Source organism: Tetranychus urticae, chromosome 2 (assembly GCF_039701765.1).
Source record: "Tetranychus urticae isolate SD_2017Ah chromosome 2, NJAU_TeUrti_SD_1.0, whole genome shotgun sequence".
Lineage (NCBI taxonomy): Eukaryota > Metazoa > Arthropoda > Arachnida > Trombidiformes > Tetranychidae > Tetranychus > Tetranychus urticae.
Window position 1 is genome coordinate 26,702,789 of NC_142959.1, and position 23,094 is coordinate 26,725,882.

At 31.5% G+C, this 23,094-nt stretch overlaps 5 protein-coding genes across 8 annotated transcripts; 3 read left to right on the forward strand and 2 right to left on the reverse strand.

The window, feature by feature from the left end:
• Positions 1-43: 43 nt before the first annotated feature.
• LOC107360583 (mitochondrial fission process protein 1) lies at positions 44-7,183 on the reverse strand. 4 transcript variants are annotated; one of them, XM_015927269.3, is made up of 6 exons: positions 6,930-7,183; positions 4,047-4,140; positions 3,728-3,855; positions 3,484-3,580; positions 1,411-1,532; positions 44-986 (listed from the first exon to the last, which is right to left on the reverse strand). In XM_015927269.3, the coding sequence occupies exons 2-6, from the start codon at positions 4,129-4,131 to the stop codon at positions 918-920; spliced, it is 501 nt and encodes a 166-aa protein (XP_015782755.2). In that variant the 5' UTR covers positions 4,132-4,140; positions 6,930-7,183; the 3' UTR covers positions 44-917. The 4 variants fall into 4 exon arrangements, with proteins under 4 accessions (XP_015782755.2, XP_015782757.2, XP_015782754.2 ...); XM_015927271.3 differs by lacking the exon at positions 6,930-7,183 and adding an exon at positions 4,651-5,063; XM_015927268.2 differs by lacking the exon at positions 6,930-7,183 and adding an exon at positions 4,735-5,030.
• LOC107360581 (UBA-like domain-containing protein 2) lies at positions 5,425-6,391 on the forward strand. Its single transcript, XM_015927266.3, has one exon. The coding sequence runs from the start codon at positions 5,573-5,575 to the stop codon at positions 6,113-6,115; it is 543 nt and encodes a 180-aa protein (XP_015782752.1). The 5' UTR covers positions 5,425-5,572; the 3' UTR covers positions 6,116-6,391.
• Positions 7,184-7,328: 145 nt separating the features above from the next.
• On the forward strand, positions 7,329-10,418 carry ecd (ecdysoneless cell cycle regulator). Its single transcript, XM_015927265.2, has 2 exons — positions 7,329-7,768; positions 7,920-10,418. Exons 1-2 carry the CDS (start codon positions 7,555-7,557, stop codon positions 9,794-9,796), a joined length of 2,091 nt encoding a protein of 696 aa, XP_015782751.2. The 5' UTR covers positions 7,329-7,554; the 3' UTR covers positions 9,797-10,418.
• Positions 10,419-11,450: 1,032 nt separating this feature from the next.
• Positions 11,451-12,872, reverse strand: LOC149094240 (uncharacterized). Its single transcript, XM_089267156.1, has 2 exons — positions 12,633-12,872; positions 11,451-12,546 (listed from the first exon to the last, which is right to left on the reverse strand). Exon 2 carries the CDS (start codon positions 12,330-12,332, stop codon positions 11,520-11,522), a length of 813 nt encoding a protein of 270 aa, XP_089123282.1. The 5' UTR covers positions 12,333-12,546; positions 12,633-12,872; the 3' UTR covers positions 11,451-11,519.
• A 5,643-nt stretch (positions 12,873-18,515) lies between these two features.
• On the forward strand, positions 18,516-21,330 carry LOC107360811 (regulator of nonsense transcripts 2). The gene is made up of 2 exons (XM_015927536.3): positions 18,516-20,185; positions 20,719-21,330. The coding sequence occupies exons 1-2, from the start codon at positions 18,875-18,877 to the stop codon at positions 20,887-20,889; spliced, it is 1,482 nt and encodes a 493-aa protein (XP_015783022.2). The 5' UTR covers positions 18,516-18,874; the 3' UTR covers positions 20,890-21,330.
• The last annotated feature ends 1,764 nt before the right edge of the window (positions 21,331-23,094 follow it).

Sequence of the window (23,094 nt, forward strand, 5' to 3'; positions counted from 1 at the left end):
TTACCAGATTCCAGAATAAGTAATATCACTTCGAGTTTCAATATTTTCAGATGTTTCAAATTCAACTTTACTTTTTTGAATCAAAATTAATATCATTATTTGACATGAAAAACCGAAAATTTGCATGAAAATTTGGAAAAGTTGAACTTCCTGAAACCAAAGTGGTAAACCTTAAATGTTGGCCTTTTGTTCAATAGTTTTAGTCTTTATCAGGTTGACTTTATGAGCTCCATGAATCATCAGAACGGTCTTTCGGTCATTAACTTTTTACTGTTGCAAGTGTAAAAAATTTCCAACAATTGTTCCTGTGATTTAACAAGCTATCAAGAAATCTGGACAACCGTGTAAACTGCATGAGCTTCTTATTGTTTTGAAGAGGTTACATTGGATCAGGAGGAAGATTGAGATGATTTAAATGAAATGACCAGAAGTGTTGGTGGTGATGACCGAGGCCGCTATTACTCAACATATTCCATGTTGTGAGATATTTGGAGTGGTTTGTATGATAAAAGGTGAAACTAGAAATTTTCAGGTAGCAATGGCACTTTTAAAGTCTCTCCCTTCATCTCTGCAAATACACTATCTCTGCATGTACATGCAACTACTTGCATAATTTTAAAAATTATTTACATCACTTAAATGATATTTCAAATTAAATTGATTGAAACTTCATCATCTTCAGTTTGATTCTAGAATAACTTGAATGAAAAAAGCTAACAGGTAGACATTAAAGTTCAAGATGTAATAAATAAGTTCAGTATTAGTAATAGTTTAGTTGAAATTGGCTTGCATAGGTCTAAGGCCATCATGTCTATTTTGTTGTGGAGATCATCAAATGATTGTTTCCATCTAGTGAGCATTATAGTCCTGAGCAATTCTTTTTGAGTGTTCTTTAGTGGCATGCGAGTTCAGAGCATTTAGGGCATAATATATTTCCTGAAGAATGAATCCATAAAATAATCAACCAAATTATCAATTGGTTTAACCTGAAACAACGAAAAACAAAAATTAGACAAAAATATCTTGATCAATAAAATCAAAACAATAGGACAAACTTTTAGCTAGAAACATAGAAAATTTCTGCTGATTACTTCTGAATCATTTTATATTTAGGATTAATCAGACTCTATCATCATAGTAAAGGATGAACTAACAAGAGATTAATAATAATGTGAATTATTCCATTGAGCTTTATATTAATAGCTTCATCACGTTTTATGTCTACAATTAATTTCCTAAAATAGCGATAGTGCAATTGAGTTCAGAATAAAATCAATTTTTTAAGATTTGATTCTGTCAACTTAAAGTCTGACTATCCGACAGTAACGAATGATTCCAGAAAATGATATTTGATTGAATCCTATGAATAAGAAGCTGAAGTATGACAATAAATTGTAACCAAATAATTACAATGAAAGGAATGGATCCAAGCCCAATGAAAACAGTTGCCCACTTGGCTCTCTGTCGCTGTAGGTGCGAGTGGCGAGTTAAAATGATCAATGAAACAACGCAGATTCGATTGATTGTAAAACCTAGAGATAAAAACGAGAAAAATATGATTAAAATAGGGTTAAAACAGTGAAAAGAAACGGGGAAAAACTGAGATGCACGCTGAAAAGATATTATTTTGTGCATCAAATGAATTAGAAATATTGTTAACCAATATCATTGTCAAGCTATATCTGTTAACTTTCCATATCAAATTATATTAAAGGATGATTAAACAATCAGTTAAAGTATTAATAATATATTCAAGTTTAATCTTTTTCAAGGTTCTTTTCAATTCTATCAAATGAATGACAACGAAACATGTAAACAAGATTCTCGGGTTAAGGGGTTGAAACTGATGAAACAAGATGATTTCATAGTTGACTGAATTCCTTCAAGTTTTCAGTTTCGATTCAACTTTGAATAAACATTTCTATTTGATGTTGATGGATTTAAAAAAAGCTTGACAGATTTTATTAAGATGATGATTATAGTGATGATCAGGCAAAGGTTTACAAACAAACTCATATGTAACGATTCACAATAAAACTAGTCATTCATGTGAAAGAAACGATTTGTTTCAAATTAATCAACATCATCCCAATCAGCATGAGCTTAATCACAACTATCCCAACATATTATTCAATTTTACTTTATTCAGTTTCCCTTTGTTGCCAACTATTCAGCAGTTAATCGACAAAACAAGGCTATTGACAACAAATGTCTTTTAACTGATCATTGGAACCAATTAATCAAGGATTGATAATCAAGCTAAAGCAACTTCTAGCCATTAACATTTAATGTATCGACAATTTAACTTACATTGATAATGATTTTTGGTTTTACTTTCAACTCATTTTGACTTGTCAAGTTCAGGAAAAAGGTGAAATCAAATGCAATCACAAAACAAATAAATCAATGATAATTGAGTTAACAATCCTTCAATTCATTAAATAACCATTCAAATCATTTAAGACAATCATGTTTACCTAGCAACTTACATTTATGACAAGTCTAACTTATCAAGGAAAGGAAATTAAATACAAAATCGTTTTTCATTGGAACATAATTGTTTATAAATGAACACAATTGCATCCTAAGTTAACATTAGTATTAATAACAATAACAATAAAGATGTTAATCATTATGAGATCAGACCAACATAATCGGAATTGAAAGTCTCTCCGTAAACATGTAATCATAAACTGTTGGTTTGTTTTCCTCATTACCATGCATTACCACGGTTGTTATGAACCAAAATTTGTTACACTGTACTTATAATGAAAGTAAAAATAAGTAATGATGGATAATAATAAGGTAAATGTTCCTTGTGAATCATCGCTCTAGCTGTTAATATATTTCCATTATTTCTATTGAATAATTCAGTTCTATGAACCTGATATTGATTTAAACATAAAAAAGAACCAAAGGGACTAAAATAAATAATTTGAAGGCTGGAACCCTCATATAACCGTATAATTGTGTGAGATTAATATGCATTAATCATAGTAAAGGCTGCAGCAATCATGACTGATAGAAAATTTCTTTGGTCTCAGAAATAAAATAAAATCTGGTTCTACAATTGGACAAAATGCAATCGAAGTTTGAACTTAGAAAGCGAATCAAAATCCTTCAATCAAAGAAGTTTTTTATGGTTTCAGTTCTTATGTCCATAAAAGTTCATCAGCTTGCAACCTCAACTCGAAATTTAAGCTTCGGTACATTTTAATCATCCGATAAAAACCATAACGAAATCATAAATGAAAAATAATTTTGGTATTGGTCAACCTAGACTTGAGCTTGAGACTTTCAAGGTAAAGTTCATGGTGGAGGTGAACAACCCTGATTCATATTCATCCTTCAACAGTCTATCGATTGCAGAGAGAAGAATGAAAAGTATAGATCCAAACATTAATGTATTAACATCGTTATTATAATGGTAATTATGGTAATTATCGATGCTCTTTGAAAGGAAAATGAAAGGAAAATTCCAACCTGGAATGATAACTGAAGCTAAACTTTGCCAAACCATAGTATCAACAAGAGTCTTCAATACTTTACGCCTTTTGATTGACTCGTTTTCAAAGGGTAACTGAATAAAAGCAATGAAAAACAGATAAAAAAACAAATGATAATTGAGTTACAATGATGTAAAATAAGTAAACAGATGATAAGATGGAGGAAATTAAACGCTAATTAAGTATCACATTGATTAAAATAAATCATCTGTTATCATCACCTTTGATTGTTTGTAACATTTATCCACAGTATCAGCAACTACGTAACCAGAGGCAACTGCATAAGACAATCTGACCCAATTAACGTGAATCAACGCTCTAAACGATTCACCACACTCATTGGCATAACCTAAACATTGAAGGTGACAAAGAGAGATAAATTGAAAGAAATCAGAGTTTAGATAAGAACATGAAGGTGATGGATGTAAAAATCAAAATACGGAATGGGAAGGAGGAGGTAATTGAAAAATATAGATTAAAAGGATGAGGATTGGGATAAACCAAATGTTATTCAGTAACAATCAATTGTAAAATATTTACCCATTAAACGTACTGGTGTGTCCCTGAATAGATCGACTTGCGTTTCCTCATTGACAACATTTGATTTAGCTGATGCTTCTGGCATCTTCGATAACTGGATTATATGAAATTACAAAAAAACTTATTAACAATTAAACAGTACAAAGTTAAATTTAATAACGAGAAAGAAACATTTGTGTTTTGATGATCTTGAGTTTGTCAACAATGAATGAAGAACCAATCATTTATAGAACCGGCAAATTCAAAGTAAGCAAAATGCGAAAGTTACTAGCAAGTGAATATAAAAATTAAATTACTCAAAATTATCTCATCAAGTCTTATTTTCTCAGAACTTTTCTTAAATATTAATAATAATCAAAACAGGAATACACTTCAGCCTCTTATTCACTTTCAAATGTCTCATTTATTTTCAATCGGTCTTTAATTGTCCCGGTTTTAATGAAAATCAGTCAATTTATTTCATGACCAATTTTAACGTAATTTATTCAAATACAGATGTAAGATAACCAGAAAACTCGTAAAGTCAATTAGTGATCATAAGTCAGTCTGAATATTAACATGAAAATCATGAAAACAACTTGTTCAGTAGATAAACAGCTATTACCTCGATTGGACATCTTTTAAGGCTTTAGAGGCTTTGAAGGCAGTGAATGTAATTGAATTGCTGTCTAGAAAACTATCATCTAACCTTGAAAGTGGAATATGAAACTTGGTATAACCATGACGAAATTTCCGCTCAGTGGAAATGTATAAAGTCTTTGTTGGAATTGAATCACAGTTCCTAAGCAGATGATTTGATACAATTTAGAGACTAAAGAGGTGAAAACATCTAAACTTACAAAACGTTAACTTTTCATATTAATCAATCAAATCATAAACAATTTCAAACAATTGACAATTTAAATGGAGTAGGAGAGCATTTAGAGATTCAAAACATGATAACAAAACTTGTAATTGGTATTTGATTTTTTTATTAATAGCTTTTGATAGGCTTTTAACAGCAGTTTTTAGGGCGCCGCTAAAAAATTGGATAATAATGTGCTTCCATCTTTTGGATGATATGAACATGTTATACTGTTATGCACATTCATACATTGTTGGTAAACAAGAAAATAAACAAACTTGGTTGATGTTTCCTTTCATCTCTCTGTCTAATTTAGTGTCGCTCTTGGACACACGGCTGGGTTTTTTTATCAACATCAACAACAACATTATGAACGTACATTTTTTGGCTGTAATCTTGTAAAATTTAAGGATCAACAATTAAAAAACAACAAAGAAAATTATATTACTGTTAAATAGTGATACTCAAAGCATAACATTTAGTTGGTTACATATTTTGTTTTGTTGTGTTTACAATTGTGTTTTCCTTGTCTGCCTCTTGTTTCTCGCTTTATTCAACTGTTTTTTTTAACAAAACATATATTTATACATCTAATTATTCAATTCTATATAAATACATATATTTATTTAATTGTAATCAAAACGGAGACTTATCATTGGAGATTACCAGTTGACATCTCGAGATGGATACTCTTCGAGAACAAGTAATGATTAATCAGTTTGTCTTGGTTGCAGGATGTAGTCATGATCAAGCTAAACAATTGCTCAATAATAATAATTGGCAATTTCAACAAGCTTTAAGCGTCTTTTTTCAAGAAACGCCGATTCCAGGATTTCATCAGAATGGACGATTTAACCCTCTCTCAACGCCAGCCAATACACCAGCAACACCACCTAATTTTCCGGAAACCTTGTTAGCCTTCTCTAAATTATCTACCTCTTCGGAAGTTGGTAAAAACAACAACAGTATCAATGTTAATTCAAGCCTAAACAATGACAATAATATTACCGTCACCACTAACAACAATAACAACAACAACAACAACCATCATCAATATCATTCTCATCATCATGGAATTGCTATTCCTCAACACCAATACAGTCATCATCATCTTCACCGCCATGTTAATCACACTAATTCATTTAATACCAGCGATTCAATAGTACAACATCAACCTCAACATTTACCGTGGATGGAGCTGGAAGAAATTCAAACAAAGGAATGAGTCTAAAACTCAATAGTTAGCTTTCAAAATCTGGTTTACCCAAACAACAGGCATCTTCAACATGAAGATTTGAAATTTAAATTTATAAAAGACTCAACAAGATAACATAAGATATAAGAAAAGAGATCAAAAGACATCTTGAAAATAAATCTTCTCCTCACTTTCTTTGTCCAGTCAACCGGAGGACATTCTCAACCATTTACTGTCATCTTATATATTGTTATTTTTGCCTGATTTGGTAGTAAACAAAGAAAATAAATCTTGGAAAAAAAGAGATCAACATGTTTATTGTCAATTTATTAGATAATTTTACCTAACATTCGGCAACTATTAACAATTTCGTTGACCTTTCGCCACTGTGACCCTCATAACATGTCTTTACACCAAGTTTCTTGTTGCTCAAATCACTCAATCTATAAGCTTTTTTCACCATCATTTCGGTTATTTATGATTATTCAAATAATTTCTGGCTCATATAATTGAAGGAAAGGAGTTGAGTCTACATAACCTTGAATTGATACAATTTGCTTATTTGATTTTTGCTTTTCTCAATACTCTTTTAACCCATAATAGTAATACATTATGATATACTTTTTTCAAGTTCATGGTCAAATTTATCAGTAACTATAGTATGTTCTGGTAAACTGCCTTGATGGCCCAAAGTTAACTCAGTTTCCCCTTTATTTTATCTCCCTAGTCTACTTTCTTCATCATCATCTTCATCATTCCTTTTTCTTTACTCTTTTTCTCCCTCCATCAACTTTTTATTTTTATAAATCCTGCGCTCTTTACCTTGTCTTTCCCTTTTTCTTACCCTGATTTTTATCAACAATAGCCATGACAGGTGAGATTATCGATGAAAAATGCTTTAAACAAAACATCAAAATGTAAACAAAAGATGAGGATACATCAACCTATGAAAGTAAAACTGATTATTTTTAAATTATTAAGCAGTTGAAGCAACAGTTGTTGGCACAGTAATAAATTAACTGTTGATAAATCATAAAATTAAACACGATAATCACCAAAAACAATAAAATATCAACAAAAGGATACTCTTACAAGAGAAAAAAAAATTTCAAGAATCTGAGGCAATCTTACATTAGATGGCGTTATTTTTCCTGTCAGAATAGGCGTGTTGTTTTTCAACTCACTAATTTCAAATAGTCATATGGATTTTCAGTGTCTTGTTTAGTCTTTTCTCAACCATTTCTGTACAGCGATATGGAGTTGTAATTTATTTTTTGTTCATTTTCTTAATCACGTTCGCTATCAACTTTGTTACTTCCATCATATAATAATCACCACCATAAATCCTGCATTTTCACCACTGCAAGAAGCTTACAATCTTACGACTCATTTCTTACGGTTTTTTTCCCTTTCATCGTTAATCTATTTTATTACAAATTACCATCAGCGATAACTTTTTCTCTCTATCGATGGCTACAAATAATCAAGTTATTCTGAAAGAAAATACCGTCCATTATCGTCTTTATCCCGATTTAAGTTTACTCAGTGATAAATCGACTCATGGTGATCATCTCAAAGACTATACTTTAGATTGTTTCAATAAATTGAGTGATTTCCTCAAGGATTATATTTGGCATTTTGAAGAATTTAATTTACATTCGACTAATACCTCGTCTAATCAAGGTTTGTTCATTGTTCATTGTATCTTTGATGTTCAACTCCTACTATGATTAGTTAAACATTATTTTTTTTTTGATATTTTTCTTTCGATTATATCGATTCATAACTGTTTTGGTGTTTTTTTAATTTCCTTGTTAATTATTTTCCTCATTAGTTGCATATGTCGAAGGGACTACATGTTTTGAGGATAATGTTGAAGATGAGTGGTTTATCGTATATTTGCTGATAAAACTAACTCAATTGGACTCTCGTCTTGTGGTTAGTGTTGAAGACTCGGATGGACAATTTTTACTGATTGAAGCTGCTGACTACTTACCAGGCTGGGCTGATCCAGAAACTACTGAAAATCGAGTATTCATTTTTAACGGTGAAGTGCACTTAATCCCACCCAGCATAGTTCCCTTTCCCAAAGACAGCGATGATTATTCACCAATACAAATAACCCAAGCGCTCTCCATTATTCGAGATGAGACCAAAAAGACTAAATGCAGTGAAAAAATTCAATACTCTATTCGCAAACGAATAAGCATATTTCCAGAACAGATAAATGGCCAGAAACATCATGCTCATTGTTTTATTCCAGCAGGTGTTGCTGCACTTCTCAATCATCAACCAAATTTAATAACATGGGCTATTAGAGCATTTTATCATCGTGATGCGATCGATCTAAAAGCTTGTAGATCAATGAAATATTTTCCTCCGGAAAATCGGGTCAAACGAAATGTCACTTTCACCAAATGTCTATATGCTCAAGCAATCAGTCAAAAATTTCAACCTGATCCAAAAGTAGGATGGAATCTACCTCCCAAAGATTCACCGTTATTCAAATCTTATGATTTAGGTGTGAAAATTGCCTGTGGTTTTGAGATTCTAGCAAATCGAGGTACAACATTTAATGGTGGAGACAAAACATCAACCAATGTTAATTATGAAAATTGCAATGAAAAACGCTGGCTTACCATGGTAAAAAGTTTGGAAGATAAAGGTTACTTTAAAGGAAACTTACAAGGCTCTAAAAAGTACAGAGACTTACTTTATAAAGCTTATGACTTTTATCGTTCATCAATGGACTTTTCTCAGGATTCAATGACCACTGAAGAAGAAATTGGGCAAAAAATTCTCAAGCTACTAAATACGGTATCAGTTGATCTCGATCGCTTGAAACGAGAAGAAAATTGCTTGGATAAGGAAGATAGTGATGAATGGATGAATCTTGACCAAGCAAAGTTGGATGATATTCTAATCAAACAATTTTCTAATGGTAAAGATCTTAATGAAAATCTTGCTACAGCTATTCCTGAAGTTTTCAAATCATTTATCAACTACGACGATTCGGGAATCGAAGGTGCTGAAGTTCCCAGTTCACGCGAAGATTTAAAATGGAAATCCAATGGAGATTCCAAAAAGAATGGTAAACCAGTTGAATTTGATGAAGACAAGTTTGTTGATGCTCTTAAAAACATTCTTTCATTTAAATTGCCTTCAACCGAATCAAGCTCATCATCATCTGGCATGTCAGATTATGAGATGGAAAGTGCACCCGATGAAGATGATAGTTTTGAGAGCGATGAAGATGAAAATGGTGTTATGCGTATACATCACAGTGAAATTACGCCAACAAAGCGTCTGGGTAAAACTAAAAAGCTGACCAAAAGAAAGAAGGATAAAAATAACTCTGAACCGGTGGATTATGCGAAGGAAGTCAAACATTACATGGAAGCTATGGACAGAGAATTGGATGAAACTGAAGTTGGTAAAAGCTTTGAAAGAAAACCGTTGAACGCAACCAAAGTGGCCCCTCCTTTGGCAAGCTGCGATGAAGATATAGACCTGGACGGTGAAAGTGATATTGATAATGTTAAAAGTGATAATAAAGATGCAACCCTTCCGCCCGTTGATCCAGAATTAACTGCCTTAAAAAACATATTGGAATCTTTTGATAGTCAAAATGGTTTGCCTGGACCAGGATCCAATTTACTCTCTCTTATGGGTGTTCATCTTCCTCGAGATGCATCATCTTCAAACCCATAATTAGACAACCACTGCAACTACATATTAAATAAACCTTATGGTTTATATTTTCATTCACTCAAAGGTTATTTAAAATCCACTGAAACAAATAAATAAACAACTCTTGCTCCATATTGTTTATCTTCATCATCATCTCTCCATTATCATCCTTTTTTGCTATAAATTATTTTTCAAAGCAAATCTAAACGAAAAGGAAAAAGTGAAAATTTCATCTAAAAAAAGAAACTCACCAGATATGAAAACAAATCTCATTCCCCATCTAACCTACATTTACCATCTTAATGATTCGAGTTACCTTGACAATGTTTTTTTCCTTTCTCTTTCTCTTAATTTAACCCCAATTCTGTTAATGTTATCTCTCCATTATTTCTCTCTAAAAGAGTTACAATCAACAAATTGTAACAGTTCTCAAAATTTAATTGTCTCTTGTAATTAAATGGTTTATTAATGATCTATGATCAGAATAGATATCAAGGCATAGAAATGAAAACTTGATTTCCCATTTTACCTACATTCATTTAGCCGAGTTTATTTGTTTATTCACTTTCTGATGGAATGAAAACAATCAAAAAATGTTGATTCCTATTTAAAATTTTGATTAATAAACTCCTGACTGACTTTATGTATTTTGTTTTATCTGTTTGTATTTAAATGTAAAGCACAAATATCAACAAAAAGACGTGTCCATAAAAGTATAGTCAGTAAAATTACACAAAAATCGATGAATGTACAGCTCATTTTGGGTTGGGTTTGGGTAATAAACTCATAATAAATGCATAATGAGACTAAATATTTTCTGTATCAAGGATATTTAGATATGTTTAAGAGTAATAAGAGTTATTATCCCATTGTGATTTAGTCATGTATCGATTCATTAATTATAATTGATAATAAAGTAATGCAGAGTATATTGAACTTTATCATTGAAAGTTTAAGGCTTTTACAGACCAATGGGCTTATCTTTCATGCATAAGTAATAATGATAATAATTGATGGATGTGATTGAGGTCCTGTGATGACCAGTCCAGGGAAATACCTTAATTAACCAGATAACAATTTTATTTTAATTATTAATAGGACACAATCCATAAAATCTAATTCTGTAAACGTTGACTGGCAAAAAATGAATGAATATTATCACAACATTATCTTCTTCTACCTTTTTACCTTCTCTGACTTTTATGTATATTTGTATCATTCAGTGTATTCTTTATGATATGAAATAACATCTGACATTAAGAGTCTAAATGTTTGATAACAATATACATGAAAAGCACAATAAACAAAATGTTTAACCTTAAAAAAGGAAAGGTGAGACAAATATGGGACGTTTGTCTTCCTTATGAATTATCTCAGGATCAATAGACATCATTATATCATCAATAACTGAACTTGACTCTTTGGTCAACCCAGATGTATCTAGAGGCAAAGGTTACGAGATGATGACTGTTGATCCAAAACAAGAGTAATACTTATCTGAAACACAAGACACGAAGAATAGTGAAATATCATTCCGATTGGATCTTTACATGTTCATAATCAAACATTTGAGTTTAACTGTTTGTTTGAAATATTTTTCATCTCAATCGATTGTCATCATAAGAGGTTATTTTCATGAGTTTCAAGTTGAATAAAGAGAAAACATAAAATTTTGATGGTAATTTAAAGTTTACTTTAATAATTATGATGATGGTAATGAGAAAGATATTAATTTTTCATTTTTTTAATCACTGAGTTTCATTTCAATCACTTTAGAGTAAGCGTTTCTCAGAGCCTCAGAGACTTCAGGAAGAGATGATCTGATGGCAGCATCAAACTGTCCCATACTTGAATCAAGAACAAATCGATCGGAAATAGTATAAGTTGGTGAAACCATCAAAGCAACTTCATCATCAACAGTGGTAGTCAAGTTGAACTGTGAAGTTCTTGACCAATCTCCGATAACAGAGGCAAAAGCAAAGAAGCGTCCAACTATTTTGGCTTTAGGGATTGTTGCCTTAACAGCTCCTTCCGAGATTCTGAGTGGAATTGAATCAAATAGATAATAATCGACTGTATAATTTGCACAAGTGTTCAATTTAGGAATCAAGTGTTGGAAGTTAAGACAAGGTCCAGCATTTGAGATTTGTTCAACTTTAAAATCAGAGAATCCAGTGAATTGTACATTCTCCAGGGTTAACACGATTTTACCAGTGGTTGGACTTTTAGCATCTCTGACTTCATGGACAATGGGTTTAGACAATATTAAGGGATCGAGACGGAGAAGAGGTGAATAATGGTGGGCTCCGATTGGGACTGAGGATGAATGATCGGCTGATTCCTTCTCCTTTCCATTGACTCCAACAGCACCTGAAGGGACTACGGAAGATTCTTGGAGCAATCGTCGAAACAATTCAAAGGCATCGAGAACCAGATCGGTTGATATTTTGGGTTTGGATGAAGCAGCATCTCCTGAAGGTGTTGATGGTAAAGGATCACAATGGATTGATAGACTGACTACCAAGATGGTTAAAGTGAAAGTTATTATTGAAACCATTGTTTTTGATTTATGTTGAACACTTGTTTGATTTACTATGTGATTAGACAATTAACTGTGTATTGATCAGTAAATTACTTGATATTTATAGTTTAACCATTTACGCTTTTCGCTTTGTTTTGTTTCACATTTTTCGCTTTGAGTTGATCTTTGGTTCAATTTAGGGGGAGGCTTCATTTAATCATCTATATTGTTAATTATGATTTGGGGTCAACTGTGGTGAATAGAAGAAGCAAACAAATTATATTAAATGATGATGACTTTACAGTCTCATGAAGAAGGAAATTAATATTTACTCACTTTTCTTCTTGTCTGTGATGCATTTGTTTCATAATTCAACCTTTCTAGGAATCTTGAGCATAAACCCGGAAGAAGTCACCAGAAGATTCATCATTACAAGGTAAAAATTATTTAATTTTTCAACAGTTGATGTCAGTTTATTTATGAAAAAAGGCGAATAACCCCTTGACCGGTTTAAAATCACGTTTGAAGACGAATTCATGATAAATATTAATGATTGAGTTTAAACGCAGAAAACGATCGGTAAATCGAGATGAGAACATTTGGATGATAAAAGCGAAGGCAAGGATTAACCTCCAATTAGATTATCAATTAAATTGAAGAAATAACTCAATTCCATTAATAAAATCAATATGAGATGAAAACATTGCTTAAAAAAATTAACAATCTATTTCTAATTTTCAATTGACACAATTATTTCACATTATCACACAATGTCACATTTATGCATAAATTGACAAAATACTGAAAGAAAAATGGACAAAAACGGGTAAAAATTAACTTCTTTTAAGTTTAGACTCTGTAGGTTGGTAGAAGCATGAAAGCTGAGTCTCTTTGTGCGATGCAAAAATTTCTCAGATCAATTGTTTTCGAGAAAATCGAGTTGAAAGTTGAAACTTCGATCTTTGTTTGTACAATAATAAAAGCAGATTTTTTCATGAAATTCATGCCGCTGATGTAGCTTTTAATATTCAACCAGAAAATACAGTTATTTAGTAAAATAAAATTTTCTATTTTCTGCCCAACAGATAAGTTCGATTTTTAGTTAAACCGACCGTATTCTATAAGCATGAGAGTTAGAGATCTTAAACTTATTATTCGTCCATAAAAGTTGTTGGTACAAATCATGGATTGAATACTTTTTTCGATTCATCATCAGTTCTCTTGCTTTTGGACATTGGACATAAAACTTTTGACCTCAATATTTCGCGAATAATATCACCTACAATCATCATTCTTATGCCAACGTAATGTTTTATAATTAGTAATTCAATCCAATTTAATAAATTTTCATTAGCACATTTGTAATATGATTTTTGGGTCGTAAATGCACGAAGAACAAACTCATTCAACAATTAAAACTCATTTCAACCCATTTTCTGGTAAATAAACCATTTTTCTGGTTTAACTTACAAACTTAATGCAAAAAGTACTGCAAAAAGCTCGAACATTTGAGTAAAGAGTTGAGACTTGGTGGGTTTGTAGGGATAGAAAAACTAAGTTCATTAATACTTTTAAATAATTCATCCAATAAATCGTTCATGAGAAAATCGAGGTCAAAGTGAAAACTTCGATCTCCATTTGTTCAACTATGGAAGCATATTTTTTCCTAAAACTCATCCATCTTATGTAACTTTTGATGAGCAACCATAAAACGGTCTTATTTTTAGAAATAACATTTTCTGTTTTTGTAAAACAGATCAACTTCGATTTTCGATTAAACCGACCTTATTCAATGAGCATAAGAGTTAGAGAACTGAAACTTATTATTGGTGCATGAAAATTGTTCGAACACATCATGGATCGAATACTTTTTTCGATTCATCACTAGTTCTCTTGATTTTGGCCGTTGGACTTAAAACTTTTGACCTCAATATTTCGAGAATGGCATCACCTACAATAATCATTTTATCGCAAATTTAATTCTTTACTAACGAGTAATTCAATCCAATTTAAAAAATTATCATTAGCAAATTCGTACCTTGATTTTTGGGTCGTAACTGTATGAAGAACAAACTTATTCAACAAATAAAACTCATTTCAACTCATATCTTGGTAAATAAACCATTTTTCTGGTTAAACTTACAAACTTAATGCAAAAAGTACTGCAAAAAGCTCGAACATTTGAGTAAAGAGTTGAGACTTGGTGGGTTTGTAGGGACATAAAATCTGAGTCCGTTGGTGGTATTGAATAATTAGTCCGATGGTCAGTTTTCGTGGAAATCGAGATCAAAGTTGAAACTTTGATCACCTCTTGTTCAGCTTAAGAAGCAGACCTTTTCACGAAACTTATTTCACTAATGTTTCTTATGATGAACAACCAGAAAATGGTCTTATTTAGCGGAATAACATTTTCTTTTTCTGTAAAACCAATCAAGTTCGATTTTCAGTTAAATGAACCGATCTCTGTGATCGATGAAGTTAGAGATCTGAAACTTGTTATCTATCCATAAAAATTGTTTTTACACATCATAGATTGAACTTTTTTTTCAATTTATGAACAGTTCTCTTGCTTTTGGCCATTGGACTTAAAACTTTGAGCATCAATATTTAGAGAATGGCATCACCTAAAATCACTATTCTTTAGCCAAATATTAGATTTTGTAATAGACTATAACTTGATATGACTGGATACCAAGAAAATCTGAGTTGACTCATTTAATAATGAATATTCTTCCAACATAAAAGATTTTTGTTTGGTAACAATTCAACTTTATAAATCAAGTCTAAACATAAGTAACACAATGCACGTACTTTTCTGTGGGATCTTTAATAGTTTAATATTTCACTGTATTATAGCCCATAATGAAATCTAAAGTTTGATAAAAGAATAGTAATGTCAGGTCCTTCCATTCTCGAAATATTGAGGTCAAAAGTTTTAAGTCCAACGGCCAAAATCAAGAGAACTAGTGATGAATCGAAAAAAGTATTCGATCCATGATGTGTTCGAACAATTTTCATGCACCAATAATAAGTTTCAGTTCTCTAACTCTTATGCTCATTGAATAAGGTCGGTTTAATCGAAAATCGAAGTTGATCTGTTTTACAAAAACAGAAAATGTTATTTCTAAAAATAAGACCGTTTTATGGTTGCTCATCAAAAGTTACATAAGATGGATGAGTTTCATGAAAAAATGTGCTTCCATAGTTGAACAAATGGAGATCGAAGTTACAACTTTGACCTCGATTTTCTCATGAACGATTCATTGGATGAATTATTTAAAAGTATCAATGAACTTAGTTTATCTATCCCTACAAACCCACCAAGTCTCAACTCTTTACTCAAATGTTCGAGCTTTTTGCAGTACTTTTTGCATTAAGTTTGTAAGTTTAACCAGAAAAATGGTTTATTTACCAAGAAATGGGTTGAGATGAGTTTTATTTGTTGAATAAGATTGTTCTTCGTGCATTTACTACCCAAAAATCATAATACAAATGCGCTAATGAAAATTTAGTAAATCGATTTGGTTTACTAATTAACAAAGAATTTCTCGGCGAAAGAATGATGATTTTAGGTGATGCCATTCTCGAAATATTGAGATCAAAAGTTTTTAGGTAAATAGTCAAAATCAAGAGAACTGTGGATAAATCGAAAATTGTATTTGATTTATGATCTTTACCAACAACTTTTATGGCCTAACAATAAGTTTCAGTTCTCTAACTCTTATGCTCATTGAATAAGGTCAGTTTAACTTAAAATCGAACTTATCTATTGAGCAGAAAATAGGAAATTTTATTACACGAAATAAGTGCATTTTCCGGTTGAACATCAAAATTTACATCAGCGAAATGAATTTCAAGAAAAAATCTGCTTTTATTATTGTACAAAAGGCGATCGCAGTTTCAACTTCGAACTCGATTTTCTCGAAAACTTCTTATCTTAGAAATTTTTTAATAGCACAAAGTGGTTCGGGAATTATGTCCCTACAAACTAACAGAGTCTAAATTTGAATGAAATGGATTTTTCCCGTTTTTGTGCCAGTTGCCAGTTGTGTCAATTTGTGTATAAATGTGAAAATTGTGTCTTTTTAGCAACAACAGCAATACACTGGTTGCACTCATTGTGAAATGGTCCAAAGAGAAGGCCAAATATTGTTGATTTTTTTCAAAAACACTCACTTAAACCAGAATTGTATTGAATCAAATTCAGCCATAACTAAATCTTTAGTTTTGCTACCGATTAACTTCACTGAGCGAATAGCACACAACCTCATCAAGATCTGAACATCAGCTAGACAATCTTACAAAACAGAAACCAATAAACACGAATACAGAATCACTTGAACTCGAATGCAGCTAAATTTTTCACAGCCTAATATAGTACCGCACTCATAAAAGGCATCTCATCACTTTAAAGTAGTTACTTTCCCTAATAACTTAATTTTTCCCGAATTGATTTCATTTTAAAATTTAATTCAATTTAATTTAAGTTCCAAAAGTTCTTGTAATACAAACATAATTACCATTATAATATTTCATTTTTTGTAAATGATTGGGAAGCCGTATCTGACAATGCACTTTGAGTGTAACTACTCGGGTTCACTCTGCATAATATTGAGTGACTAACTATCGATATACTAATAGTCAAGCCATCAAGAGATATAGCCTGAGCGAGCGTATAAAAAGTTTGTTGACTTGTGCTAATTCGATTGTTGATTGTTAATTCGATTGAAATGTAATGAAGTTCCGTTGGCCAATACAAGAAAACTGTGTCCATCCATTCCACTAGAAGTAGCGGAAACCTCGCAAGACTTGAAGATACCAGAGTCTGAACAAAAAGAGATCTTATTTTTTTACAGACCGTGACTGAATGCTTATTTTTGTGTAGGCCATCAATGAAGTTTTACGAATGAAATTGCTGTATTTGAACTTCAACTTTGCTTCGCTCGAACTAATTAATTTGTTTCAAAAAAGATGTAAAGATAAACACAAACGGTTTGTCAGTAAAACCCATCCTAATAGTCAGCTTACACTTGAGATGGCAGCACTTTGCAGAACCGTTATTGTTGAATCAACAATTTTGATTGTTTGGGTGGCGCCTTGGAAGCCGCGACATTACCAGATAAATTGTTCAACTCCTAATTTTATTTTAATCGCAACATGTTTTTTATTTGAAATTTAAACAACATTGTCATCGCACACATTAGTCCATTCGCTGGTTTAGCGAAATTGATTAACTGTTTGCTAAAGTCATTCAACTAAACAAGATTGAAAGTCATTAAACTGCAAGACGAATAGTGTTACCATTTTTGACCTATTCCTATTAAGTATAGTCGTCATGTTGTCATTATTTTATGCGAAAAGCCTTAATGTCATTGACCACAGAGAATTGCCGACAAATCGAAAAAAGAAACGATCATTTGTGTTCACCAATCAATTGTAAGCTTGAAAAATAAGTTCTCTGTTTGCTATCAGCACTCGAAGCAAAAAACTTGTCTGTAAATCAAACCAGTTAGATATTTTTACAAGCTCAATTTATGTTGAGCGATCAAAAGTTTCATTAACTTAGCAGGGCTGATAAAACATGAACATGCAAAATTGCAAATAAAGCAATCGAAGTTTGAACCTTGAATCGCTGCCAACTCGCGCTTATCCCTTCACAATAGTTGTGAATCACAAATCTTTAAATTGAACAAAAGGATTTCAATTGATGCTCTTAACAACACATCGAGTCTCGAATCTCAACTCTTTGACTATTATTAATAGTAGAAGGAAAACGAAAGGAAGAGCTTTTCAGTGACCAACAGCATATTTGATCCAAAGACTAGGGATGGCCTAATCTTGATCGAAAGAGCGAAACCTTTAGACATAATCGGTCAAAATTTAAAGTCAAAGATGATAAAGATACATCAGTAATCATTAAGTAGGAAAATACAGAAAAAAAGTATCTTTTTTATCTGATTATTTCGAGCGATCAAAATTCTTGTGATCTAATACTTCCGAAGATCATTGAAAAATAAGATTTATTGTTAGGATCTTAAGAGTTTGCAAATTATGATGCTTGGTGGCGTTGTACTAAAGCACTTAAAGCACTCATTTTTTTGCAAAACAAGTTTCTTTTGATCAATTGTAGCCTTCACTTTGCTCTCTGATTTTTGACTCTCCCATTTTTTATCTTTAACCAATAGTTGCTGTTAAACTCGTAAATCCTCAATCGTCTGTCACCCTTTATTTACATCACAAGCATTTGAATCTTTGTTTTTTTTCTAATTCTAACCAAATTGTATGTTATATTTGTTAATTTGCTTGTCATTTAATTAATTATTTCTTTAATTGTGTTTATTAAAACTATTACTTCGATACTTACATTGGATGGTCAACTTGTCGTCAACCTTAAATCGTGGTGCATTTTCCTCTCTATAACTGTTTTGAATTTTCGCTTTCTCTTTTGGTCAAAGAATCGTGTTAACAGTTGTTTTTTTGATTTATTTTCATAAACCTGAGTATTCATATTGACGTGGATTAACGATAAAATCAACTTTAATCAATATTCACACTCAAATTAAAGTTAATGAGATATAATGGTCGACAATAATGAGGATAAAAGTGAATCAGGTGATCAAGTAAATGCTGTCGTTGAAAAGGAATCACTTGGTGAATATATACGAGAATGTGAAGACAAATTTCAACAAAAAGCTGAACTAAGAGCTCAAAATGAACGTCCAGATTATACCAGAGCAGAGGAAGATCTTCAAGGCTTAGACTTTGGTGCTAAAAAGAACTGTGCATTCGTTAAAAAGCTGCGAAACATGACAGAAGGTCAAAAGGAAAGTCTTATTAAGGATATGTTATCATTAAATTTATCCAAATATATATCTGAAGTTGCTGGTGCTTTGGTCGAAGCTAAATTAAAAATGTCCGATATTCCGATGGCAATCAAAATATGTTCACTTTTACATCAACGTTATTCAGATTTTTCATCTCAACTATTAGATTCATGGAATAAAAGTTTACCCAAAAAACCAAGTGATTTGGCAAATTTAAATTTATCCAAAATGAGAATCGATATAAGATTTTTTGCTGAACTTATAACATGTGGAATATTTACATTGAAAGAAGGTCTTCCCATACTTGGTAATCTATTAACTCTTCTGGTAACCAGTGATAAAGAAAATCATAACAATATCAATATAATATTAACATTTTGCCGTCATTGTGGTGATGATTATGCCGGTTTAACTCCACGTAAAATGCGTATATTATCTGATAAATATGGTATTTCATTGGTTAAAAGTGATTTTTTAGCATCTGATCGTCAAAGAGGATTAAGAAATCTTTTAAAAGATTATTATAAAAGTTTAGCAAGTCACATAGTTCGTGATCATAAATCATTACAATCATTGGAGCGACAAAATCGTCGTACATTAATATCTAAAGGTGAATTAAGTGAGAAAAGGAAGGAAAAATTTGAACAAGCTCAAATAGCTTTTCAAAAATTATGGTCAGCAACTCAACAAATGGCCGATATTTTGGATGAAGATTTACCTGAATTACCTTTAGATGCTCCAGATTGCCTGGACGATGAACAATTTGTGGTTGAAGATCACAATAACAAGAACACAGCAATTGACTGTGATATTTCGTCTGAATACGAATGTGACTCTTTATGGAGTAAAGTTGATTCAATAATTACAAGATCTGTGAAAAAATTGCTGCCAAACTCTTTTTTTCAAGAGATCACCAAAATTGTCCCATGGACAAACGACGTTGAAACCAAATCTCTTCCCTCATCTCAATATACACTCGCCCAAGTTGCTGAACATTGTACAGTCTATGATTGTTGGATTGTCCTTTTCGACAAAGTCTATGACGTTACTGATTTTATGTATGAGGTAATAATTATCTTCAATCACTTTTGCATAACAGTATAATACCAGTTTCCCTATTCCTACTTGAATCTACTTGAGATTAACTCAGTAATCTGCAATAAACAAAATAGCATATATATGTATATATATAAATAGGTGTAAAATATAAAGAGGCTGAAGCTGCAAGAAAATATTCCAATAACTAATCTAAAGTCTGTTAATTCAGTGTATTTCAGAGTAAAGAAAAAATTCCAGAGAAAAGGAGAATAAGATCTTTATTATTGACGATACTCATCGTTCTTAACCTTTATTCAAACATTTCATGCGAACGAGTTAACGTACTTTATCTGGATTTTTTTGATTAAATCATTTCATTTAAAGGTTTCTTTTTACATTTCAATATCATCATCATCAGCCTCTTTGTAGGTTATATTGATAAATGAAGTTACACAAGCTTCATTTATCTCTGAAACAGAAGTAGATGAAGGGGAAAATATTTGTTATTAATTTGTTATCTAACTCTTGTTTTATCTTTTATTCTTTTCATCCTTATTCAGCATCCTGGAGGTGATTATATAATAGCAGAAAACGCTGGTCGTGATGCTACAAATGCTTTTTCAAACTCAAGACACAGTAAAGATGCCTATGATCTCATGGAAAAATATTGCATTGGAAGTTTGGTTCCTGCCGATTGTTTATATAGTCTTGATTATTATCAAAAATTGTGACATGAGAATATTTTCAAGACGCCAAAAAGTCGAACAAAATCTACTTCAAAAGCTCGTTCTTTTTGCTACTCAAACCCAATCCAGTTCGCCGAACTAAAATTGGGTATCATTGGCATTATGTTTCTTTCAATTATTAATCAAAATGAACGAATCCCAAAGTTTATTTAATTCATACAATTCTTATCGATAATCCATTGTATAAGTATTAAGATCATAACCTTGATTCCTAACCAATCATTCTTGTCAACAAGTTGACAAGAAGTTATATTTTTCACCCTACAAATCAACTCTTAATAGAGTCTTAATCAATGTAACAGTAATCGAATCTTTTTTAACCAAAACCACAATTAACACTTAAAAGGGAAATCAAATGTAAATCAATTTCAAATCAATTTCGTATGAAAATTTTACTAATAAAATTGTGTTAATTTTTTATCAAAATCAATTTTTCTGCCGTTTGTTTAACCATTCAAAGTTGAAAGTCAATTTACTACAAGTGTTACAGTTTTTCAAGTTGCAAAGTACATTGAAATACAACTGGAAATGAATGAAAAGATCAAAAATAGTCAAAATTTACTTTGTCTAATCATAATTTGTTAATCAATGACTTATGCTAATTAATCACATGAGTAAATTGAAGTGTAAATGATAAAGGAAAATAAAAATAATAAGATTCAAGATAAAATGTTTGATAAAATTTCAGATAAAATGTTCCCAATGTAAAAGAAGAGCTCAATGGTGAAGAGTATTTAAAAACGTTTAATTTTACTTATATAATACATTTATTTCATGAATTGATACTGTTAATGTTAAACTGTACATATCTTGATCTTAATATAGCAAATTGTTGGGAATTACCATGAAATAAATGACAGTTTACTCTGTATATAATGTTAAACTGAATAAGAGGTTGAGACTCTTACAAGAGTAACCTTGATGGTAAATGATCAAACATGCCAAATGTATCATAGATTTAATCTCAATCTGATTCTAATTAGATAATAGTTTGATAATCAATTTGAGGACAATTCAATCTTATTATTGATTTGGATAAAATTGCTGAAGAGAGAATAAGAAAAAACAAAAGAACCTGAAGAGCCTTCCAAGTCAGACAAGAAGGCAAGTTTACACTTTCTTTCCTTGATGGTAAACCCATTTCTTGGTTTAATTGCTAGTCAATATCCTCTGACGATTAATGACGGGTTTTCATTTAAATAAATGTACGGACATTGGATTATCACAAGAGTTTAATCAAGTTGAAAGAAGATGGGAAAACAGGAAAGGAAAGGTGGAAAAAGAAGAAAAAATTGAAAGCTTATCTGGTGAAATTTTCCCGCCGAGTTACAAGTTGATGAGGTGATATCGATGGTTATGATACTAAATGGTGAAATGCTGTTTGTTTGACCATTTTTAACTTTAATTTGCCTGTTCTTAAAGTTGATAACATTGAAATTTAAGTTAAACATTGCCTCATGAATCTAATAACAACTGTTACAGTGCAACTGTCGGATGATGAAATGCTTTAAGGAATTGCAGATCAGTTTTTTTCTCTTCTTCTTTCCTCTCACTTGTTACCTGTTATATGTTGTACCTGAATAGTCAGGACAGTTTTGTTGAGAGAGAGGCTGGACACACCTTTAGAAGGTGGTTAATTATGATTGAAACTTGCTGCACTTAAAAGAAGAGCAAGAAGAAGAAAAATATTAAAACCTGATTCCAAATGAAATATTTTAAATGTTTTCTGTCTCTCCTTCAAGTTTAACCATTATAATCAAGATGATTGACAATCTTCATTGACCCCTAGTTGACCATAAAAGTCATCAATAGACCAAACGCTAACCGCGTGAATCGTGAAAGGCAAATGGTTGAACAAAAAATGCACAAATGGTCAACAAGAATGTATTACAATATTAGAAGCAACATCGATCATTAATTTTGCTAATCTTTACCCAGACGCATTCAACCCATTAATTAACCAATTACCGGTTGATTCGTTCACTTGATTTGAACATTTTTGTTTGAATGGTAAATGTCGATAATCATTTGATTGCCATTATCGGAAACAATTTGGATAACCTGATATGGTAACCCCACTAGAAAAGTTATCGTTTCATCTGTTTGGCATTGTAAACAAAGATTGTATCTTTTTTTTATTGATATTGTTTTCATATTGATTATCATTTGAGCTTTGTTGATTAATCTTGT